This window comes from Corvus brachyrhynchos, unplaced genomic scaffold, assembly GCF_000691975.1.
Source record: "Corvus brachyrhynchos isolate BGI_N302 unplaced genomic scaffold, ASM69197v1 scaffold191, whole genome shotgun sequence".
NCBI classification, from domain to species: domain Eukaryota; kingdom Metazoa; phylum Chordata; class Aves; order Passeriformes; family Corvidae; genus Corvus; species Corvus brachyrhynchos.
In genome coordinates, this window is record NW_008236487.1 from 1,999,253 (window position 1) to 2,015,933 (window position 16,681).

Here is a 16,681-nt window from a genome sequence, read left to right on the forward strand (position 1 = left end):
CCTTTTGTTTGTAGGGAACAGTCTTTACTTTGGAATCCGAAGAGGAAGAGTATCCCGGGCTCATTGCAGAGGACAGCAATGACATCTACATCCTGACCAGTGACAACTCAGGACAGGTGAGCCCCCCGGAGTCCCCCACGGTGACCACGTCGTGGCAGTCGGAGAGCCTGCCCGTCTCCCTGTCGGCGAGCCAGAGCTGGCACACAGAGAGCCTGCCAGTGTCCCTGGGACCTGAGTCCTGGCAGCAGGTGGCTATGGATCCTGAAGAAGTCAAAAGCCTGGACAGCAACGGAGGGGGTGAAGAGAGGAGTGAGAACAACTCTTCCAACTCCGACATTGTGCATGTGGAGAAGGAAGAGATACCAGAGGGGATTGAGGAAGCGGTGGTGTCAGCCGGCGCTGCAGAGACCATGCAGGCAGCGTTTCCAGAAACCTCTGCTGCTTTACAGGAAACAAAGCCTCCTGAAATTGCTGCTGCTGAAAAAGCACATCCCTCTGCACTGCTGCGTACAAAACAGGAGGAAAAGGGAAAAGCAGCTGAAGAGCTTATTGAACCTGAAATCCCCATGTTAAGTAAACCTGTCCCAAAGTTAGCCCCATCAGAAGAAAAGGCTGCACCAGAACCTGAGAAAATACTGCTTCCAGGGGAAAAAAAAGTGGGGAAAGAGGGCCATTTGGAAGAAATAGAAGAGAAATCCTCAGCTGCAGAGGAGAAGCCTATCCTATTGCCAGAAGGGAAATCTATACTGCTGTACGGCGGGGCTGCTGCGGTTGCTATATTGGCTGTAGCAGTCGGAGTAGCGCTGGCGCTTAGGAAAAAGTAACGCAGCTCTCTTGAGGAGGAGGGGGGAGAGAAGAGAGCACATCCAATTTTTGTAGTTGTGTTACCTAAAGGTTGAGCTGCCTGCTGTTTAATTGGACATTTGAGTAACTCAGTGGTGATGAGGTGAGGTTGTTCAATAAGCCTCCAGCTACGGACAATCATGTTTTTAGTAGAATTGGGGCGGGGACTGGTTTTTCGTGATTAAAGTATGGGGGTATTTTTAAAAAAAAAAAAAATCTGCAAATTTAAGAACTTAAGTGCAGGTGCTGAAGAAAGGGGTGCTCATACTCTAGGAACTGGAACAGAGAATCCCCAGGGGAAGGGGAGAGCCAGCTGCTGCCAGCCCCTGGAGATTTTGGCTTCTCAGATTGACCGCTATTGCAGCTGTGCTGTCTTGTCACTTCCTGTTGCGCCCCTGAGCCCCTCCTAACAAACATTAGCCAACCTGAGTCCTGTAGCGAGAGGCTGGTCTCCCTTTTGTCTCAGCTTCCTCTCAGGTACAGCACTGCTCCTCATAACCTTCCAGGTTCCTCCTAAGCCCCAGTGGGACAGTGCTTATTCTTACCTCTTGGCTCACACCGGTTTTGGCCCCTAACGTTTACTGGAGCCCCATCCTGTGAAGATGCTGCCTCTCTATAGCTGTATTATCTCTGAGCATCCTGGTGTTCCTGGGGCAGAGGTGCTGCCCAGGAGGGTGGGGGGGGACACTGCTATTTGCTGGTTTGAGAATCCATTTGCTCTGCTCCTGCCCAGCCCACTTTACTGCAACTCTTCAGTTATCAGAGGTACGAAATTCATGCTGGACACGGTGCCATTGGGATCAGTACTCTGATATCTGGGGTATATTCAGCAAAAATACAGCAAAACCGTGTGGAAGCAAGGCCAGTGCCTCAAGTGCAATTCAGATGTTAGACGCTCTGCTGTGTCACGCTGCAGTCTGCATTGTCTTTCCCAAGTTAAGCACAGAGTGTATTTAGTCCTCACTTGGTCTTGCCTGTGACAGAATCCCAGATATATAAAGCAATGGATTCTAGTAACTGAGCAAAACAGCATTAAACATCTCTATCTGCTTCTTCCTGACCTGGCCCGGAGTGGTGTTCAGTGCGATTTCTTTTGCCACTGTGAATCTGTAATTAGCTAAACTTACAGCTTCACAAAGGATGAGCAAGTTACTTTGGCAAAAAAGGAAATGCCCCTTCCTGCAGTCACAACACTTCAGGTGTGTGTGGAGAGAAACCCTGCAAGTATTGCCCTGCTCCTTAGTCGGATCCAGCCACAAGCGTTGCTCTTTCAGCGCGTGTTTGTGTGTCTGTCCTTGTCCATCCTGCAGCTCCGTGGGCAAGGCCGTGGGCTTCCCAGGAAGAACTGTGGACGCATCTCTGAGGGTTGGTGCTGGCACTGTGGCTTAGACCAGATGGAGGAAGGTGAAAGGGAACTCGTGATAATGTAAAAAACTAAACATGAGCTTATGGGAATCTTCGCAAAGCACAAAGATAAGGTACTTTTATTTCTAAATAACCATATCAAGAGTACATCTCCTGATGAGCCTGTTTCTTACAGGATCTCAGAATGAAGAGATCTTAGTATATTCTCTATTTTAGAATATTCTTGCTGCATTTTCCTATCCCAGGATGCTGGAAAGTTAGTCAGAATGTGTCAGATTCTGAGGAATTATTTTTGTTTAAGCTTTTGTGAAATGGATTTTTTAGAAAACTTACTGGACTTTGAACTCTGTGTGTGTGAAGTTGAATATTAAGAGGAAGGGTTGTCATGTATATACTGCTGCTGTGGACTGAACTTGGGAGCTCTGGAGTTCTGGACTGTACTGTTGATCGATTGCTCTTCTTCCATGTACAAAACATAGTAGGTTGGCCTTATCAGAAAAAAAACCCCAAATCTTTTACCACATTGCTGAATGAGATTGACTTTTTTTTGCCATTTTCTGGTGCCCTGCTGGTACTCGTTGTTGTCCTGTGTCCGCAGAATGGGTCACTGGGACCTCTTCACGCCACATACTCTGGTGTCTGCCTTCCCCCACCACAGCAGTTCCCTCTCCTGGCCCCTTGCAGGAGTTTCCCTCACGTGGAGGAGAGGTCTCTTCATGCTCTGTCACGGACATGCAGGACCAGTTTTGCTTCGTTTCACATGTCGTGTTTATCGAGGAATGCTGCAGTCTCTGAGGTGGCAAGAGCAGCTTTATTGCTTGGTCAGTCAGGGTAGGGCTGCCCCTCTCCTGCTGCTTTGCTGGTGGCTTTGGGTTCTTCTCTGGGCACGTTCTCTGTGGGAGAGAACTGTTCTTAACCTACAGCCTCTCCTTACTGAAGGTGATGAACCTACTTTTGGTACATCCCCACCTCTAGCCACACAGCAGGTTACTCTGAAGCAGAGATGGAGTCTGTGGACACTGGGTAAGTTGTGAACCGACGGGGGGAGGATGGAGGCAGGGCTGGTGTTACTTCATCTCTTCTGTGGATGTGGTTGTTTGGGTAGTAGTGTGGAGATGGGTAGAGGATAGACAAGAATAAATCCAGACTGGCTAGGGAGGAAATTCCTAACTTACTGGCACAAGGAGCCCAGTGGGGCATGAAATAAAAAGCTTCCACGCACAGCAGTGAGAAGGTGGCAGTAGCAGTAAGGAAAATAGATTACTGTGTTAGGCATTTTTGTGGTCAGGCAGAAGCCTTGAGTATCCAGTGTGTTGCTACATGTAATGGAGCGTCAGTTGCACCATGTTTTGGTTGCTTGGTCCTTTCTTTATAAAATTCTTCTCCTTTTAGGGTCTTTCAGATTTGACAAGTCAGCAAGATTTTGTACCCTCTTGTCCCCCACCCCACTGACCACGTGTTCAGAAAATTCCTTGTATGAGTCTTTCCTCCAGGAGCACTCTGCTAGTTAACAAGGTCAGCTGTGGGGTGACTTGAGTCAGAGTTTGGAGTCCTGTGGTCAGAGCTGGGACAGGCTTTGTGGAAGTCACCAAAGGGTGGATAAGCTCAGATGGCAGCGTTCTTACAGACCTGAGTGAGAGGCTGCACTGCTAAGAGGTGTGAATTAGAAAATGGAAGTTTTCTTCCCCCCATCTTCAAGTATATTACAGTATTCTTAAACTGCAGGGTCCAGATACCCCGAAAGGTATGATGCAGCCTCTCTTCAGTGGATCTCTTGTAGCTGGCAGAGGGAAGGCAGGAGCTATATACTTAGAACAGGGCATATAGAATTACTTTTGCTTGTTTTGCTTATCCCCTTCCCAGAAGTGCCTCAATATCTGTCCTCGAGTGGCCTCTACTTTAACAAAATAATCTACCTTAGACCCATTCTGTCCTCACTTTATCCTTAGCATACCCTAAAGGTGAGATGCTAAAACAGCAGAGGACTGGATCTATGAAAAAAGTGGCAAATACTTAGGGAACTGCAGTGGGCAGCACGCTCAATAAAGAGCTGTCAGGGGAGAGGCTTTCTCTCTAAGATAAGGTGCAACTTAAATTCAGCTGTGCTTAATTCTAAGCTGGGCTTAGTTGGGCACTGTGGCTGGGAGCTGGGCAAGGACTTTCTTAAGCTGGCACTGCAGGAACAAGAGGCTGAGAGCAAAGACTGAAACCCAGATTCCTCTGTTGCCCAAAAGCCCAAAGTGCAGATGCGGAGCCACGTCCCAGCCTGTTGCAGCTCTTGGGTGCTGGGTGGAGCCTGGTGGCTCCTGCCTCCTGCATCCCTTGAGCTTCAGAACATCCAGGCTGTGAGGCTGTAGGTGGCACGGCAGTGCTGAGCTGCTCAACTGGCCCAAACAGGAATATTACTGGGTGCACAGAGAGGCAGCTTAAAAACTCAAGGTTTTGGTTCTCACTGGTCTGGGTGGATGCTGAGTAGAGGTTCTCATGGTGGGAATTCGGCTGCTGAAAACTACTGAAAATTACTTCAATCTAAAATACTAGGTCTGGCCCAACAAAACAAGCAGAGGCAAGGAAGCAGCACTTGTGCAGCTTTCTGTCCTTTCAGCTGTGAATCTGCAGGTACTCACCAGTCCAAAGAGAAGCCCCAACCACAGAGCCGGGCAATGCAGCAGAAGCGTGGTCTCTGTTCAGTATTGCACTGGGGTTTGGTAAATTCTGGCTGGGGGTGAAGTGCCTGTTGTGGTGGTTGCAGTTTCTTTCCTAACTTGCCTTCTGGAGAGCAAGTCAGTGTTACAGGAATCCATCCTTGCTGTCTGCAAGGGCTTTATTTTTCATCCTGCCTGGGGCTGTGCTCAGGCAGCTGCAGCTCAAGGGCCAGGTGGAAGCTGCAGTGCTGAGTGCTCTTACACAGGACAAGTTTTGCTGCCAGAATCCCATTTCCTTCCTTCCCACATAGCACCGATCACAGCTAGGCTAACACTTGGGACTGGATTTTTAAACTAATCAATGCTTTCTAATGGTCACAAACGAAAAATTTAATTAGCACTAAACAAGCAAGCTTCTGAAGTTTGGTCTTCTTCCATTTTAATGATTGTAGTAGATAAAATAATGTGAGGGTATAACCCTTCGCTGTAGTTAATGTCAGTTACAGAGGTATGGCAGTACTGGCAAAGCCCTAGGAAGGTAGATCTTGCTGTTCTGGCAAAAAGCTAGAAATGCTTTTGTCATTGCAGTCTCTCATTCACTAAGCCAGAGCAAGCTCCTGTTAGGGAGTTTGAGAGTGTCATTACTAGATTCTTTTGCTGTGAAATGGGGGAGTGGGATGGAGAGATGCACATGGCCAGCCCAGCTGTGATGGCTATGGGCATCAGAAAAACCCAGGGCTTCAGTAGAATGTCACATTCCAGGCTCTATTTGTGTCTGCTCATATTGGAGCACAATGGGAAAAATTCCTCTTTAGTATCTTTATTGATGATCTGGATGAGGGGATTGAGTTTAACATTAGCAGGTTTGCAGATGACACCAAGCTGGGTGCAAGTGTCAGTCTGCTGGAGGGTAGGAGGGTTCTGGGAAGGACCCGGACAGGCTGGAGCAATAAGCTGAGTCCAGTGCTACAGTGTTCAAGGAGACCAAGTGCCTGGTCCTACACTTCGGCTACAACAACCCCCTGCAAAACTACAGGTTGGGGACACAAACTACAGGTTGGAGACACAGTGGCTGGACAGTGGCCAAGCAGGAAGGGGCCTGGGGCTATCACTGACAGCAGCTGAACATGAGCCAGCAGCGTGCCCAGGTGGCCAAGAAGGCCAAGGGCACCTGGCCTGGATCAGGAATATGTGGCCAGCAGGACCAGGGCAGTGATCCATTCTTCCCCTGTACTCGGCCCTGCTGAGGCTGCACCTTGAGTCCTGGGGCCAGTCCCAGGCCCCTCAGAGATGCTGGGGCGAGTCCAGAGAAGGGCAGCAAGGCTGGTGAAGGCTCTGGAGCACGAGTCTTACAAGGAGCAGCTGGGGGAGCTGGGAGTGTTCAGCCTGGAGAGGAGGAGGCTGAGGGGAGAGCTCACCACTCTCTACAAGTACCTGAAAGGAGGCTGGAGCCAGGTGAGGGTCGGGCTCTGCTCCCAGGAAACAGCAACAGGACCAGAGGAGAGTCTGAAGCTGTGCCAGGGGAGGTTTAGTTTGGACATTAGGAAGAAGTTCTTCACAGAAAGGTGATTGGGAATTGGAAAGGGCTGCCCAGAGAGTCACCATCCCTGCAGGTGTTTAAGAAAAGACTGGATCTGGCACTCAGTGCCATGGTTGAGTTGGCAAGGTGGTGTTTGGCCATAAATTGGACTCGATCTGGAAGGTCTTTTCCAACCTATGTGATTCTGTGAAATATGGAGGGGTGAAGCACAGTATCTGCTCTACCTAGTGAGGGCAGAAGCTCTGCATGACTGTATTTGGCTTGGACTGCTTAATTTCAGCACTAGGAGGGATGCAAGAACAGTATTGCTTTGACTTCATGTATGTACCTGTGCTTAAAAGTGCAAGCTCTGTATTGCCATTAAAAAAAAAGGAGGGGGGGGGGATGTTTATAAAATTTAAACCAGCACTACTTGACTCTGGTAGACCAAGCTTGCAGGGCCAGGTCTAGGCAACAGAACTCAGTGTGTGTCCAACAGAGTGACCTCTCCTAACCAGGCCTTGGCTGGGGAATGACAGCAGCTTGGAAGGGTCAGTAGTGTTAAGTCCAGGGGAACCACAACACATCACTCACATCCACCTCCTTAAGTAACTTTATCACATTTTTTTCTACATAGAGCTGACCTTCTCTCAGTCTCTTGGGTAGGCTGACTTGCTTCCTCCAAGCTAGAGGTCTATGGTCATGCTGTAGAAGTGGGGGAGCTCCTGTTAGCTTCCAGTGGAAGCTGCTTTTGATCTCCCTGCAGTATCTGCAGGGCAGGCAAGGGACACTATCGACATGGACACAACAAACTGCCGAGGATGCATCTTCCTGCTATACCTGTAGGGGCTTTGTCCTCATTTTTAACTTGCAGGATAAGCTTTTATTCAAGTGTAAACCTAAATCCCACTCAGACCAAAAGAATGCCACTTGATTTGTTAAGTAGCAGAGACTAATGGGACTGACTGAAGGTGCAGGTTAGGGGATCTCTTCTGCTAGGCTGCTGCTGGGTGTAAGCAAATGGTGACAGACTTGCAGGGATTTTGGATTCTGTTCTCAAGAGGCCTGCCTGGGGGAAGAGACCCTGCTGCTCGTCAGGTCACCCATTATCCCAGGAACTCGTCATACTGTTCCTTCCAATATGCAAGTGCAGCCCTCTTGGGGAAAACTGTCTAAAGCTTCGTGTGCCATTTGGTTAATAAAAGTATTTCCACCTTGACAAGAAAGTTCTTTCCAGCTTCATGGTTCAATATAGTCTGTTCAAGTGAAAGGGTATGTACATTTTTTTCCTTCTGCTAATGGGACACTGCTGTAAGACCATGCCCCCAGGTTGCACTTTAATAAATGGTACAGTTTTCAAAAACAACGTGTAGACTACTTCTGTGCTTCCCCTCTCCCCCCGTGTTGGTGTAGGCACTGAAAGAAAAGGTGGTTTTATTTACATGAAACTTGCCTGCACAGGGACAGGACCAGAGTGTCTCTACTGCTGCCAGCTGCATCATAAGCCATGGTGAATTAGAAGAATGCCATGAATATTTGCACAAAAAAATTTTAGGTGGAAACTGAAAGTCTGCAGAGCAGTAGTAGCCATCAGAAATGAATTTTTTATTTAAGTTAAAAAACCCCACAAAATATTTACATACTTTAAAAAGTCCTGAGGCAGCCAGATCACAGGTGACACATTTGCCACCTTGTGTGATTATTAAACAACCTGAGTCCCAATTTGTTCAACCTGAGATGTAACTACAAGACATCCTACTTTTTCTTAAGCATATCCAGGTTGCATTGGCAAAAAGACTTGCCCTGTGCCTACCCTGCCCTTTTCTTTACAATTTTTCCGTCAGTTTTATTTTTCAAGCCAACACAGGTGTAAGGGGATTGATACTGAAGTTATCTTCAGCCTTCTCTGCCCACATCCCCCTCCATCCCTCAGGACTCTGTTCCCTCTTGCTGCCTGCTTCTCATCAAGATAGACCTGATTCCCACCCACCCCCCTCGATGATCTCTGGTGATCAACCACCCATTCCACAGCCTGAGACCCTCCTGGGAACAACACTCAGCATGGCTCAGCTGCAGGAGTAGGGCTGGGAAGTGAATACTAAAGCAAAATGCTACAGCTGCTTAGAAAAAACACTTGAGAGGGCAGGCCCTGTGCCCACTGGGCCTCTGGAGGCACAAGGCAGGCTCTGCACAAAGGCTGCTGATGCTAAGATAAAAAGTATTCTAGAAGGAGAGAGGCAAGCACTACTCCCTACAGGTACTGGCAGAGCTGGCAGGCAGTTCCCACTACTATTACTGCTGTGCTAGTCTACAAAAGCCTATCTATGAAGCTCTGCCATCCCTTTCACAGCTGTATTTTGGAAGTTAAGAGTAAATCAAGTGATCTTCATCAATCAAGGGAAGTCTTGAGGAATCCACGTTCTCCAGACAAGGCTGGAGAGCTCACTCACCGAGCTAGAGGGAGAGAAACAAGGGCATTATTAACAGCAGCAGGGTTCTCCCGCGGCAAGCCCTGCCCTGTGCGTGCCCAGGAGCCCGACGGATCCAGCACCGCGAACGAGCACTGCCACCTGCCGTGCTCCTTCCCGGGCCAGCAGCAGCCACAAGGCCCGGCGGGACAGGGCACAACAGCCCCTGGGCCCTTGTGCTATGAGCCAGCAGCACGGGCCAGTCTCACACGAGTGGCTCATTCCTGGCATAATTCAGCACCCCGGAGCCAAACTGCGTGAAGGGAAGGGCAGTGCCCAGTGACACGGCACAGTGACACCGTGCCCAGGCTGCTGGGTGAGGCAGAGTGACAGCGTGAGCCGGGCTGCCCCTCTGCAGGTTGCTGCCAACACTGTCCATGGCAAGGCTGCAGTGCAGGAGCGTCCCTCAGGCCTGCAGCACAGCACAGCTGTGTCACCTCTGCTTCACAGGGTGGCAGGATCAGCCCTGCCCACTCAAATCTCATTCTCGAGCACCACCCAGTCTTAGCACGGGTGTGTTCGTCCTCTCCCCTCCCCAGAGTCGTTAAGTTACTGAAGCTGGGGCCAAATGCCCTGGCCTCTATAGCCTGGCTTGCCTGCGAGCTGCACAGCCTCCCCACATCTGCTCAAGTGCCAACAGAACAAGAACAGATTTGACCATTTCTCATTGTTCCTCTGCTAGTGTTAATTCTCAGGAGCAATTCCATTCCCCCTTCCAGTTCTCCCAAGCACTGGGGAGCTGAGAAAGACAAGAGCAGAGACCTCAGGGTCAAGACACTGGGGAAATGCAGCCAAGAGAGCTCAGGTCAGGCTTTTTCTTCCCTGAGGGAATGAAAGAATCATTAACCAGAATCTTACTGGCACAGCTCCCTGAGGAGATTGCAGGGAGGAGAGGAGCAGTCACAGCTCTCTCTGCCTGACAGAACAAATGCACTGCTTGCTGGCTGCTGTGAGAGGGGAGCAAGCAGAAACTGTGACATGTCCCCCTCAGGCACACTCATCTCCAGAGCTCTGCAGAGACCGACATTCCCTTCTGGCCCAACCTCCAGAGCACTACAGGGAAACCAGCAGGCCACAGGCAGTTCAGAGCTAGGCCACCCCTCAGGGAAAAACGCAGGACAGCTAAAAGGCTGGCTGTGACTCCCACAGAGCTGTTTGACAGCACTCACCATCTCAACAATGTAGTTGTGGAGCTGCTGGTTCATGTAGTTCAGAGTGGTGTTAAAGACACGGTGTAGAAGGGAGGGCACTGTATTCACAATTTTCTTAGTCAAGACCATTGCTAGCACCAACATGGCCTTTTCCTGTTCCATGTCTGAGGGGATGGATCGTGTAAGCTCTCTCACCACACTGGACATGTGCAAGATTATCTCCTGTATGGAAGGAAGAGAGGGATCTCAGTGCAACAGTTGTGGCAGAAAGGGGTCTCAGCACAGCCTGCCAGGACTGTGCTAGTAACTGATGTGCTTGTTGCAACACTCCACAGGATGCTGCTCCCCTTCCTCCCAGCCATGGCAGCCAGCCTGATACATAAAAAAACACCCCCAAAGAAACTGTGGCCCTTGATCCAGATGTAGACCTAATCCTCAGATAGCCTTCTTGTTCCTTTTTGACAGGAGGGACCTCAAACTCTACTTCTCTTGCACAGCAGCAAGGGCTGTTAGATGCTGGGCCAACTGCATCTATGAAGAGGCCAGCCCAGCAGGTCACCCAGCCAGGCCTAAGCCCACTGCTACTCCCAAAACTGTGCCTATGAACACACAGCACCAGAAAAGGGTCTCATGACTTGCTGTCTCTTCAGTGCTCAGTAACAAGCACAAGTTAAGCTCCCATCACTAACCTGCTCAATTTTTACCCACATGATGATCAGCAGATATACAGGACTTGGCAGCAAAGTCCAAAGATTTTAAGGATTAAAAGTAAGCCTTAGCCACACAGTTCATTTTCCAAGATAAGCCATTGGGCCATCAAAAGAAGGACAAAATGCCTCTGAAAGTCAGTCCTTTTCTACAACCACCATTCACCATCTGCAGAAAGGAGATGAGCCCAAGGAACCCAACCGACACATTAACTTCTGCCACAGAATCACCTCTAACAAATCTTCAAAGCTAAGTGTTTGGGATGAATTTTAAGATGCCTTCAAAGTCACAGCAGGAAGGATGCAGAATATTTAAAAGGAGAACTGCTCACTCACCTCTCTAGACAGATTCTCATTCAGAAAGTGCTGCACTAGGTTGTTTACTACTCTTCCTTGGATTTCTTTATCAAACTGGTCTCCAATCTCAGCGAGCTGAGCAGCAATGATCCGGATAACATCTTCATTTGTTGGAGCCAACCCTGCCAACACAAAGAGCAGAATTCAGTTCACAGGCTGTAGTCAGACCAGGTTCAGTGCAGGTCTCAACATTTTGCTCATCTCCATTAGCGACCTCCTTCCAACCCCAATCAGAGTGTGTTCGTGACAGGTCCAAGCACAATTTCTTTAAGTGCACCTGAGTTGCTTACCAGAGATAGTGGCAAACATGTTTTTCTATCTGTAGTTTAGGTAAAGTGCAGCCTCACCCTGCCCAAAAAAATCACTACAGGGCATGTTAGAACATCTCCAACCAAAACTTGAACAGCACAGTTACAGCCAACATCCTCCCCAGAGAGGGGAATTGAGAAGCTGTGCATGATCTTGACTGTCTTCTTCAACCTAATAATTCTAGAATTGAGTGACTTGCCAGGACTTGTCTCTTAAGCACCATCTAAAATACAGCACCTCATAGAATAGTTTGAGTTGGAAGGGACCTTGAAAGGCCATCTCATCCAAATCCCCTGCAATAAGCAGGGACATCTTCAACTAGATTAGATTGCTCAACACCCCAGCCAAACTGACCTTGAATGCTTCCAGGTATGGGGCAGCCATCGCCTCTTTGGGCAACCTGTGCCAGTGTTTTGCCACCCTCACTCTAAAAATCTTCGTTACCTCTAGTCTGAATCTGTCCTTTTTCAGCTTAGAACCCTACACCTTGTCCTACCTCCTTTTGGCAAAGCTTGCCATAGTCACTTTTGGCATGAGACCTATGCAAATCTGTGTGAGAGAGCACATTCACTGCAGCAGTTCCTCTTCACCCTGCTTCAGTTGAGGTCAATGTGCCAGCATTGACACACCCTGGGCAAGGGGCAATAGCCACCCTGCAGATGGCTAGCAAAGCAGGAACAGGACCAGAAGCTGTTTGAGAAACAGTTTCCACCACACTGGTAGAGCAGAAAGGGATTCACCTGGTACCAGAACTCGAGTTGTTCCAAGATGCTAGCCCAAGCACTGATACTGCCTGAGGAGCAGTGTGAGGCCTAACTTAACTGCCTTGTATCACTCTCCTTGAGGGCAGCTATCACCAGTACCAGCTTTGTGCCCTTGTCTGATGTGCTGCAGACAAAACCCAGTGACAGGTGCTCTAGAAATCCATGGAGAGATAAAGCACTAAGCACCAGTTGTCTTAACTTAAGTGTTAAATTCCCAACCAACACCACCAACAGCCACACTGCGAGGTTTCTCAATAGAGAAAACATTACTCCTCTGAAACAGACAACAGCAAAGATAGGAAATGGGGAAAGAAAAACACTGTGTTCAGAGAGACATGTGGGATGGAGAAAAGCCTGCTCACCTAGCTCACCATTCTGAAAGTGGCCACTCCGATTGCCATCGGTCTGAAGCTCATCGTCATCGTTTGCGTGGCAACAAAGCGCTGCCTGCTGGTTTTGCAGGGACTGCAGCTGGTCTCTGAACTGACAGTCAGAGGATGCCTCCAGGAAGGTGAACAGCAGTGCATGCTCCATCTGAAGAGATCCATTGATCTGAAACATAAGGAAATCACCGTTAAGCCCACACCTTGAAAGCGTCCCACTCAAAGCGCCTACGCACGCACTGTTTTCCAACCCTCAACACGTCTCTGTGCCTCCTTTGGGCACCCTGAACAGCACCAGCCAGGGCGTCCACAAGGCCTCAGCAAATGCAGACCGATTCCTGGATGTGGACCCACACAGGACTGTCCCATGGTGAATGACAGAGGCTCTGCTCTTACAAACTGGCCTTGCAAGAGCCAGCTCACCTTCTCCTCCCATTTCCAGCTGTGGCAATGGCAGCAACCAAAATCCAAGCTCCTCTTTCAAAACAGGTGTTTCAGCAAAAACCTTCCATTTCCCTTACTTACACATCTGTGTTTAGATGGGTTCCACCCCTGTATCTGGGAATTGGGCATTCTACTTGCTGTGCATAAAGAAGGCAGCAGCTCCCCATGTCAATGTAATCAGAGCAGAGCAGTAACAAGGTGGGAAACAGAGATAAAAGCATAAGCCTGCAAAAACCCCCAAGGTTCACATTTCTTCTCCCTCTTCAAAGGAACCTCAACCAGTTCCATAATACACCTGTTCAGCTCCTCATAGAGGGCCAAGCAGCTGCTCACAAGAACAGTGACATGAGATGGGAGATCACTGCCACCTCCAGTGGCACATTCACCCCCAGTAAATGGGCATGTGCTGTCTCCACGGCCACACAACCTGCAGCCTTCAAGCAAGGCAGCACAGTGTGCCCAAATTAATTAGGTTGAAGAGGTCCATGAGGCAGGCAGACTGATAGACAAGAGGCCCCACTGGAACACCAGGCCTCATAACCAACTAAGGCCTCCAGAAAACCAGGAGACTCTTCAGTAATTTTAGTTAAACAGCTAAGAGAGCAGGATACAGTGTAAGCACAGAAATAAAGAAAGAAAATCCTTACTCTGGAATGCAGATGGTCTGCCTGTAAGAAAATACTTAGGTTTAATTTTATCTAGGGAGAAGAAAAATAGTTAAAGAAGAATGGTTTGTTATGTCAACAATAGGCAACCAGGATGAACTTGGTAACTGAAAGGGAGTTTTGGGGAGTGGAACCTTACAAGGCCATCGACATAACCATATCTGACTGGGCAGACAAGAGGAGGAACAGTCAACAAAAGGCAGGAGTTGAGAAGTGGAAGCAAACGGAAAATAAAGAATATGATCAGTCAGAGATGAACAGAAGGCACATCTTCCATGATCTGAGCATGCATGTTTACAGACAGTAGTGCAGTTCACCCGGTGACCCAAACTCACTGGGGCACCAGTGACAATCCTCTTCAACAACCTGCTGGACTGGTCATTGGGTTTATCACTGATACATTTTTTAATCCTATTGTGTTCAAAAGGCTCGTGAGAGGGCAGAGTAGGGGGTTAGAACTGTATCCTAACTTGAACTGGGCTGGGGGAGGATGACAGACATTTCAGTTACAGTTCAGTGTATACAATTTAAGTGTGCTAAATAACAGCATCATAACTGTGTTTAACATTGTACAAACCCATGCAATACACTGATCACAGGGCTGTGCCCATTCATTTATTAGTTTCAGCAGTTTGTAGCTTTATCAATAAACATTGCAGTCTCTTACATAGCTACATCTCCAGTCCCAAGGGGAAGTGCCACACAGAGAAAACAAGGAAGTAGCCTGCAACCTAACTGGTTCCATCCACTTCTCTGTATCCAGAGCAGTGCCAGGAACCCTGCAGGAATTCTGGGAAGTTCAAGAAGGACACGAGCCAACACTGAGACTTATCCCCTTCAAAGTATCTCAGGACAAGTGCACCAGAGAACCACTGTACACTGTAAACAGCTGGCCTCAGCCATGTTTGACTCTAACCTGTTCCATAATGGATTCAGGGACAGAGCAGCTCGGGTCACCCTCCGCTTCAGACCAGGAGTCCTCGTCCTGTGAAAGCGTAAGAAAGAGAAGTGTGAAAGGAATAAAAATTCCCATAAGTCCACATCTTTCAGCAGTACTTGTGTCTGGCTGTGTCTCATAGTAAATGTCCCTTTTAGTGATGCATATCCCTATTTCTGGAGAGAGCTGCCCATCACACACCGTCAGTCACGAAAAAGGGCTGAGGAAGCCACAGCTGTCTCAGTGAGAAGGGCCCTGTGCACGTGAATGAGAGGCACAAATCTCCCTCCTGCCACAGACGTGTGCCAGACAGCAGAGTGACATAACCTACAAACAGGGCTTTAAGGCCAAGAGCTGGTGTGGGGGAAGGGAAGGGCAACCCTCCATGGTGCCAGAGGCTGAAAGGAAAGAGCAGGGTTATCAGAGAGGAACTCCTGAGAGCAGGTGAGCTGATGGGTCTGCATGCACAGCAGAATATTCTGAAGTGAAACACCCAGCTGACGTTGCTACACATCTGCAGGGTCCTGAGGGTACCTCTCCCCACCTCTCCATGCAAGAGATCCACGTGGATACTCAGGCTCATTTCAATACTTCCCAACAAATATCTGTGATGGGGAAGGTTGGATCAAGGGCCAACAAAGGCTCCCAGTCACATGAGAGCAACTCTGCTAAGTCTCCAGGGAGGCCAGCTAGGAAGAAGGGAGAAAGCAGGACAGATGCCACCAGCTCCTGTGCTGGTGCTCAGGGCTGATAGCCTGGCCTGTCCTGAGGCTGGGCAGTGCCCAAGGGAAGAGGCACCCAGGGAGGGAGAGCACAGGGCACCGGGGAGCCTCCCTCCCTCGCAAAGGGGAGATGTAGGAGCACAGTGCTCCCTCCTCATCCTGCCAGGAGCAGCTGATGGGTGGGTCAGAACCTTGCATTTGCTGCCTTAGGCACAACAGTCCCACAGCTGCACACAGAAGTCTCTGGTTCAACTCTTGATGAACAGGGCCTGGCTGAAAGTGGGCACTACCTCCCCACCAAGCCTTCTTCACCCAAGGCAATAACTTGGCTGTTATGCAGGCACCTTCTAACCAAAAAAGGGCTGAAAGCAATAAGGAACCCAAACAAAAGGCCTGCTAACCATCAAAGACCTGGGCTAGTGATAAATGACCCTATTTCACAGTAACAACCCCTCACATCTGTTTTTTAAATAACTAAGTGTGCTGGTATAAAAGAGGGAAGTGAGAGCAGAAATAAATTCAAATTCTGAAGCAAACCACAGTCATATTTCAAGAGACCATGAATCTCCCAACTTTTCAAAGGCTCTTAGAAGTCCAAGACCAAAACACAATCTCAAATATGTCTGAAACACACAACAGCCCACAGGAAGCCTCTCAACCATGAGCTCTTCTTTCCATGGAGTTATGCCAGACTAACAGCTACAACACAGGCTTAGCCCTTGCTGCTTTGCATTTTCCTCTGTTCCATTCAAATCCCTATTGCTGCTACTCACCTCTACCTAAGGAGTGTTCTGGCTGGGGAGAGTCCTCTGTCCTGTTCTCTGGGACCTGAAGGGGCTCTGAAACAGGTCAGGGTGACCCTTCTTCTGGGCTTGACTTTGCTGGAAGAGACACAGATGTTAATTCAGGTTTGAGAACTCAAAGCAGAACCCTGAGATTAAGAGGAAAGTGGGGATTTAGAATGCAGTCTGTGGCAGGACTTTGGCTTTGTGCAAACTCCTCAAGAGATGTCCACACCAGCAGCATTTCTGTAGGTTAGGTAAAGCCTCAGTTTGCACATATTCTGGTTTTAGACAAAACATTTCTTTTCAATTCAATTTTCCCACTCTCTGCATTAAATGAAGAGGCAACCACTGCTCCAGCCCAGCCAGGTACCTGCTGCACCTGGAGATGTCAGTGGCTGTGCAGGGAGAAGAAACCTGCAACACACGTGGGTTCTTCCCTCAGGGATCGAATCAGCTCTGTGTAAATACAGACACTCCTCAGGCCAAGTCCACAGAAATAGAGACATTAAAACAAAATCACCCACCACCACAGTTGCAAATTGCACTTTTGTCTACTCCTGCACGTGAGCAGAGATAAAACAAACAAATAAAAAGAACAATAAAAAGTTTCACCACAC

At 48.8% G+C, this 16,681-nt stretch overlaps 2 protein-coding genes across 5 annotated transcripts in view; one reads left to right on the forward strand and one right to left on the reverse strand.

Annotated features, from left to right (window-relative positions):
* BCL2L13 (BCL2 like 13) overlaps window positions 1-7,285 on the forward strand; it is a 38,326-nt gene extending 31,041 nt beyond the window's left edge. For both annotated transcript variants that reach the window (XM_008643996.2, XM_017726248.1), the window contains exon 7: window positions 15-7,285. In XM_008643996.2, coding sequence (XP_008642218.1) covers window positions 15-824 — 810 coding nt within the window. In that variant the 3' untranslated portion in view covers window positions 825-7,285. The remainder of the gene's footprint in view (window positions 1-14) is intronic.
* A 671-nt stretch (window positions 7,286-7,956) lies between these two features.
* On the reverse strand, window positions 7,957-16,160 carry BID (BH3 interacting domain death agonist). Of its 3 annotated transcripts, none has more exons than XM_017726251.1 (6): window positions 16,053-16,160; window positions 14,537-14,605; window positions 12,500-12,680; window positions 11,035-11,177; window positions 10,010-10,213; window positions 7,957-8,826 (listed from the first exon to the last, which is right to left on the reverse strand). In XM_017726251.1, the coding sequence occupies exons 2-6, from the start codon at window positions 14,543-14,545 to the stop codon at window positions 8,815-8,817; spliced, it is 549 nt and encodes a 182-aa protein (XP_017581740.1). In that variant the 5' UTR covers window positions 14,546-14,605; window positions 16,053-16,160; the 3' UTR covers window positions 7,957-8,814. The 3 variants fall into 3 exon arrangements, with proteins under 3 accessions (XP_017581740.1, XP_017581739.1, XP_008642219.1); XM_017726250.1 differs by having other exon boundaries at window positions 12,491-12,680; XM_008643997.2 differs by lacking the exons at window positions 14,537-14,605; window positions 16,053-16,160 and having other exon boundaries at window positions 12,500-12,689.
* Window positions 16,161-16,681: the final 521 nt, after the last annotated feature.

Coding starts and splice junctions, on each gene's coding strand:
- BID (XM_017726250.1), bottom strand. Junction 11,178..12,490: donor CTTTCAGAATGGTGAGCTAG/GTGAGCAGGCTT, acceptor TTGTGTTGGCAG/GGTTGGCTCCAACAAATGAA. Junction 10,214..11,034: donor ATGAGAATCTGTCTAGAGAG/GTGAGTGAGCAG, acceptor CCTTCCATACAG/GAGATAATCTTGCACATGTC.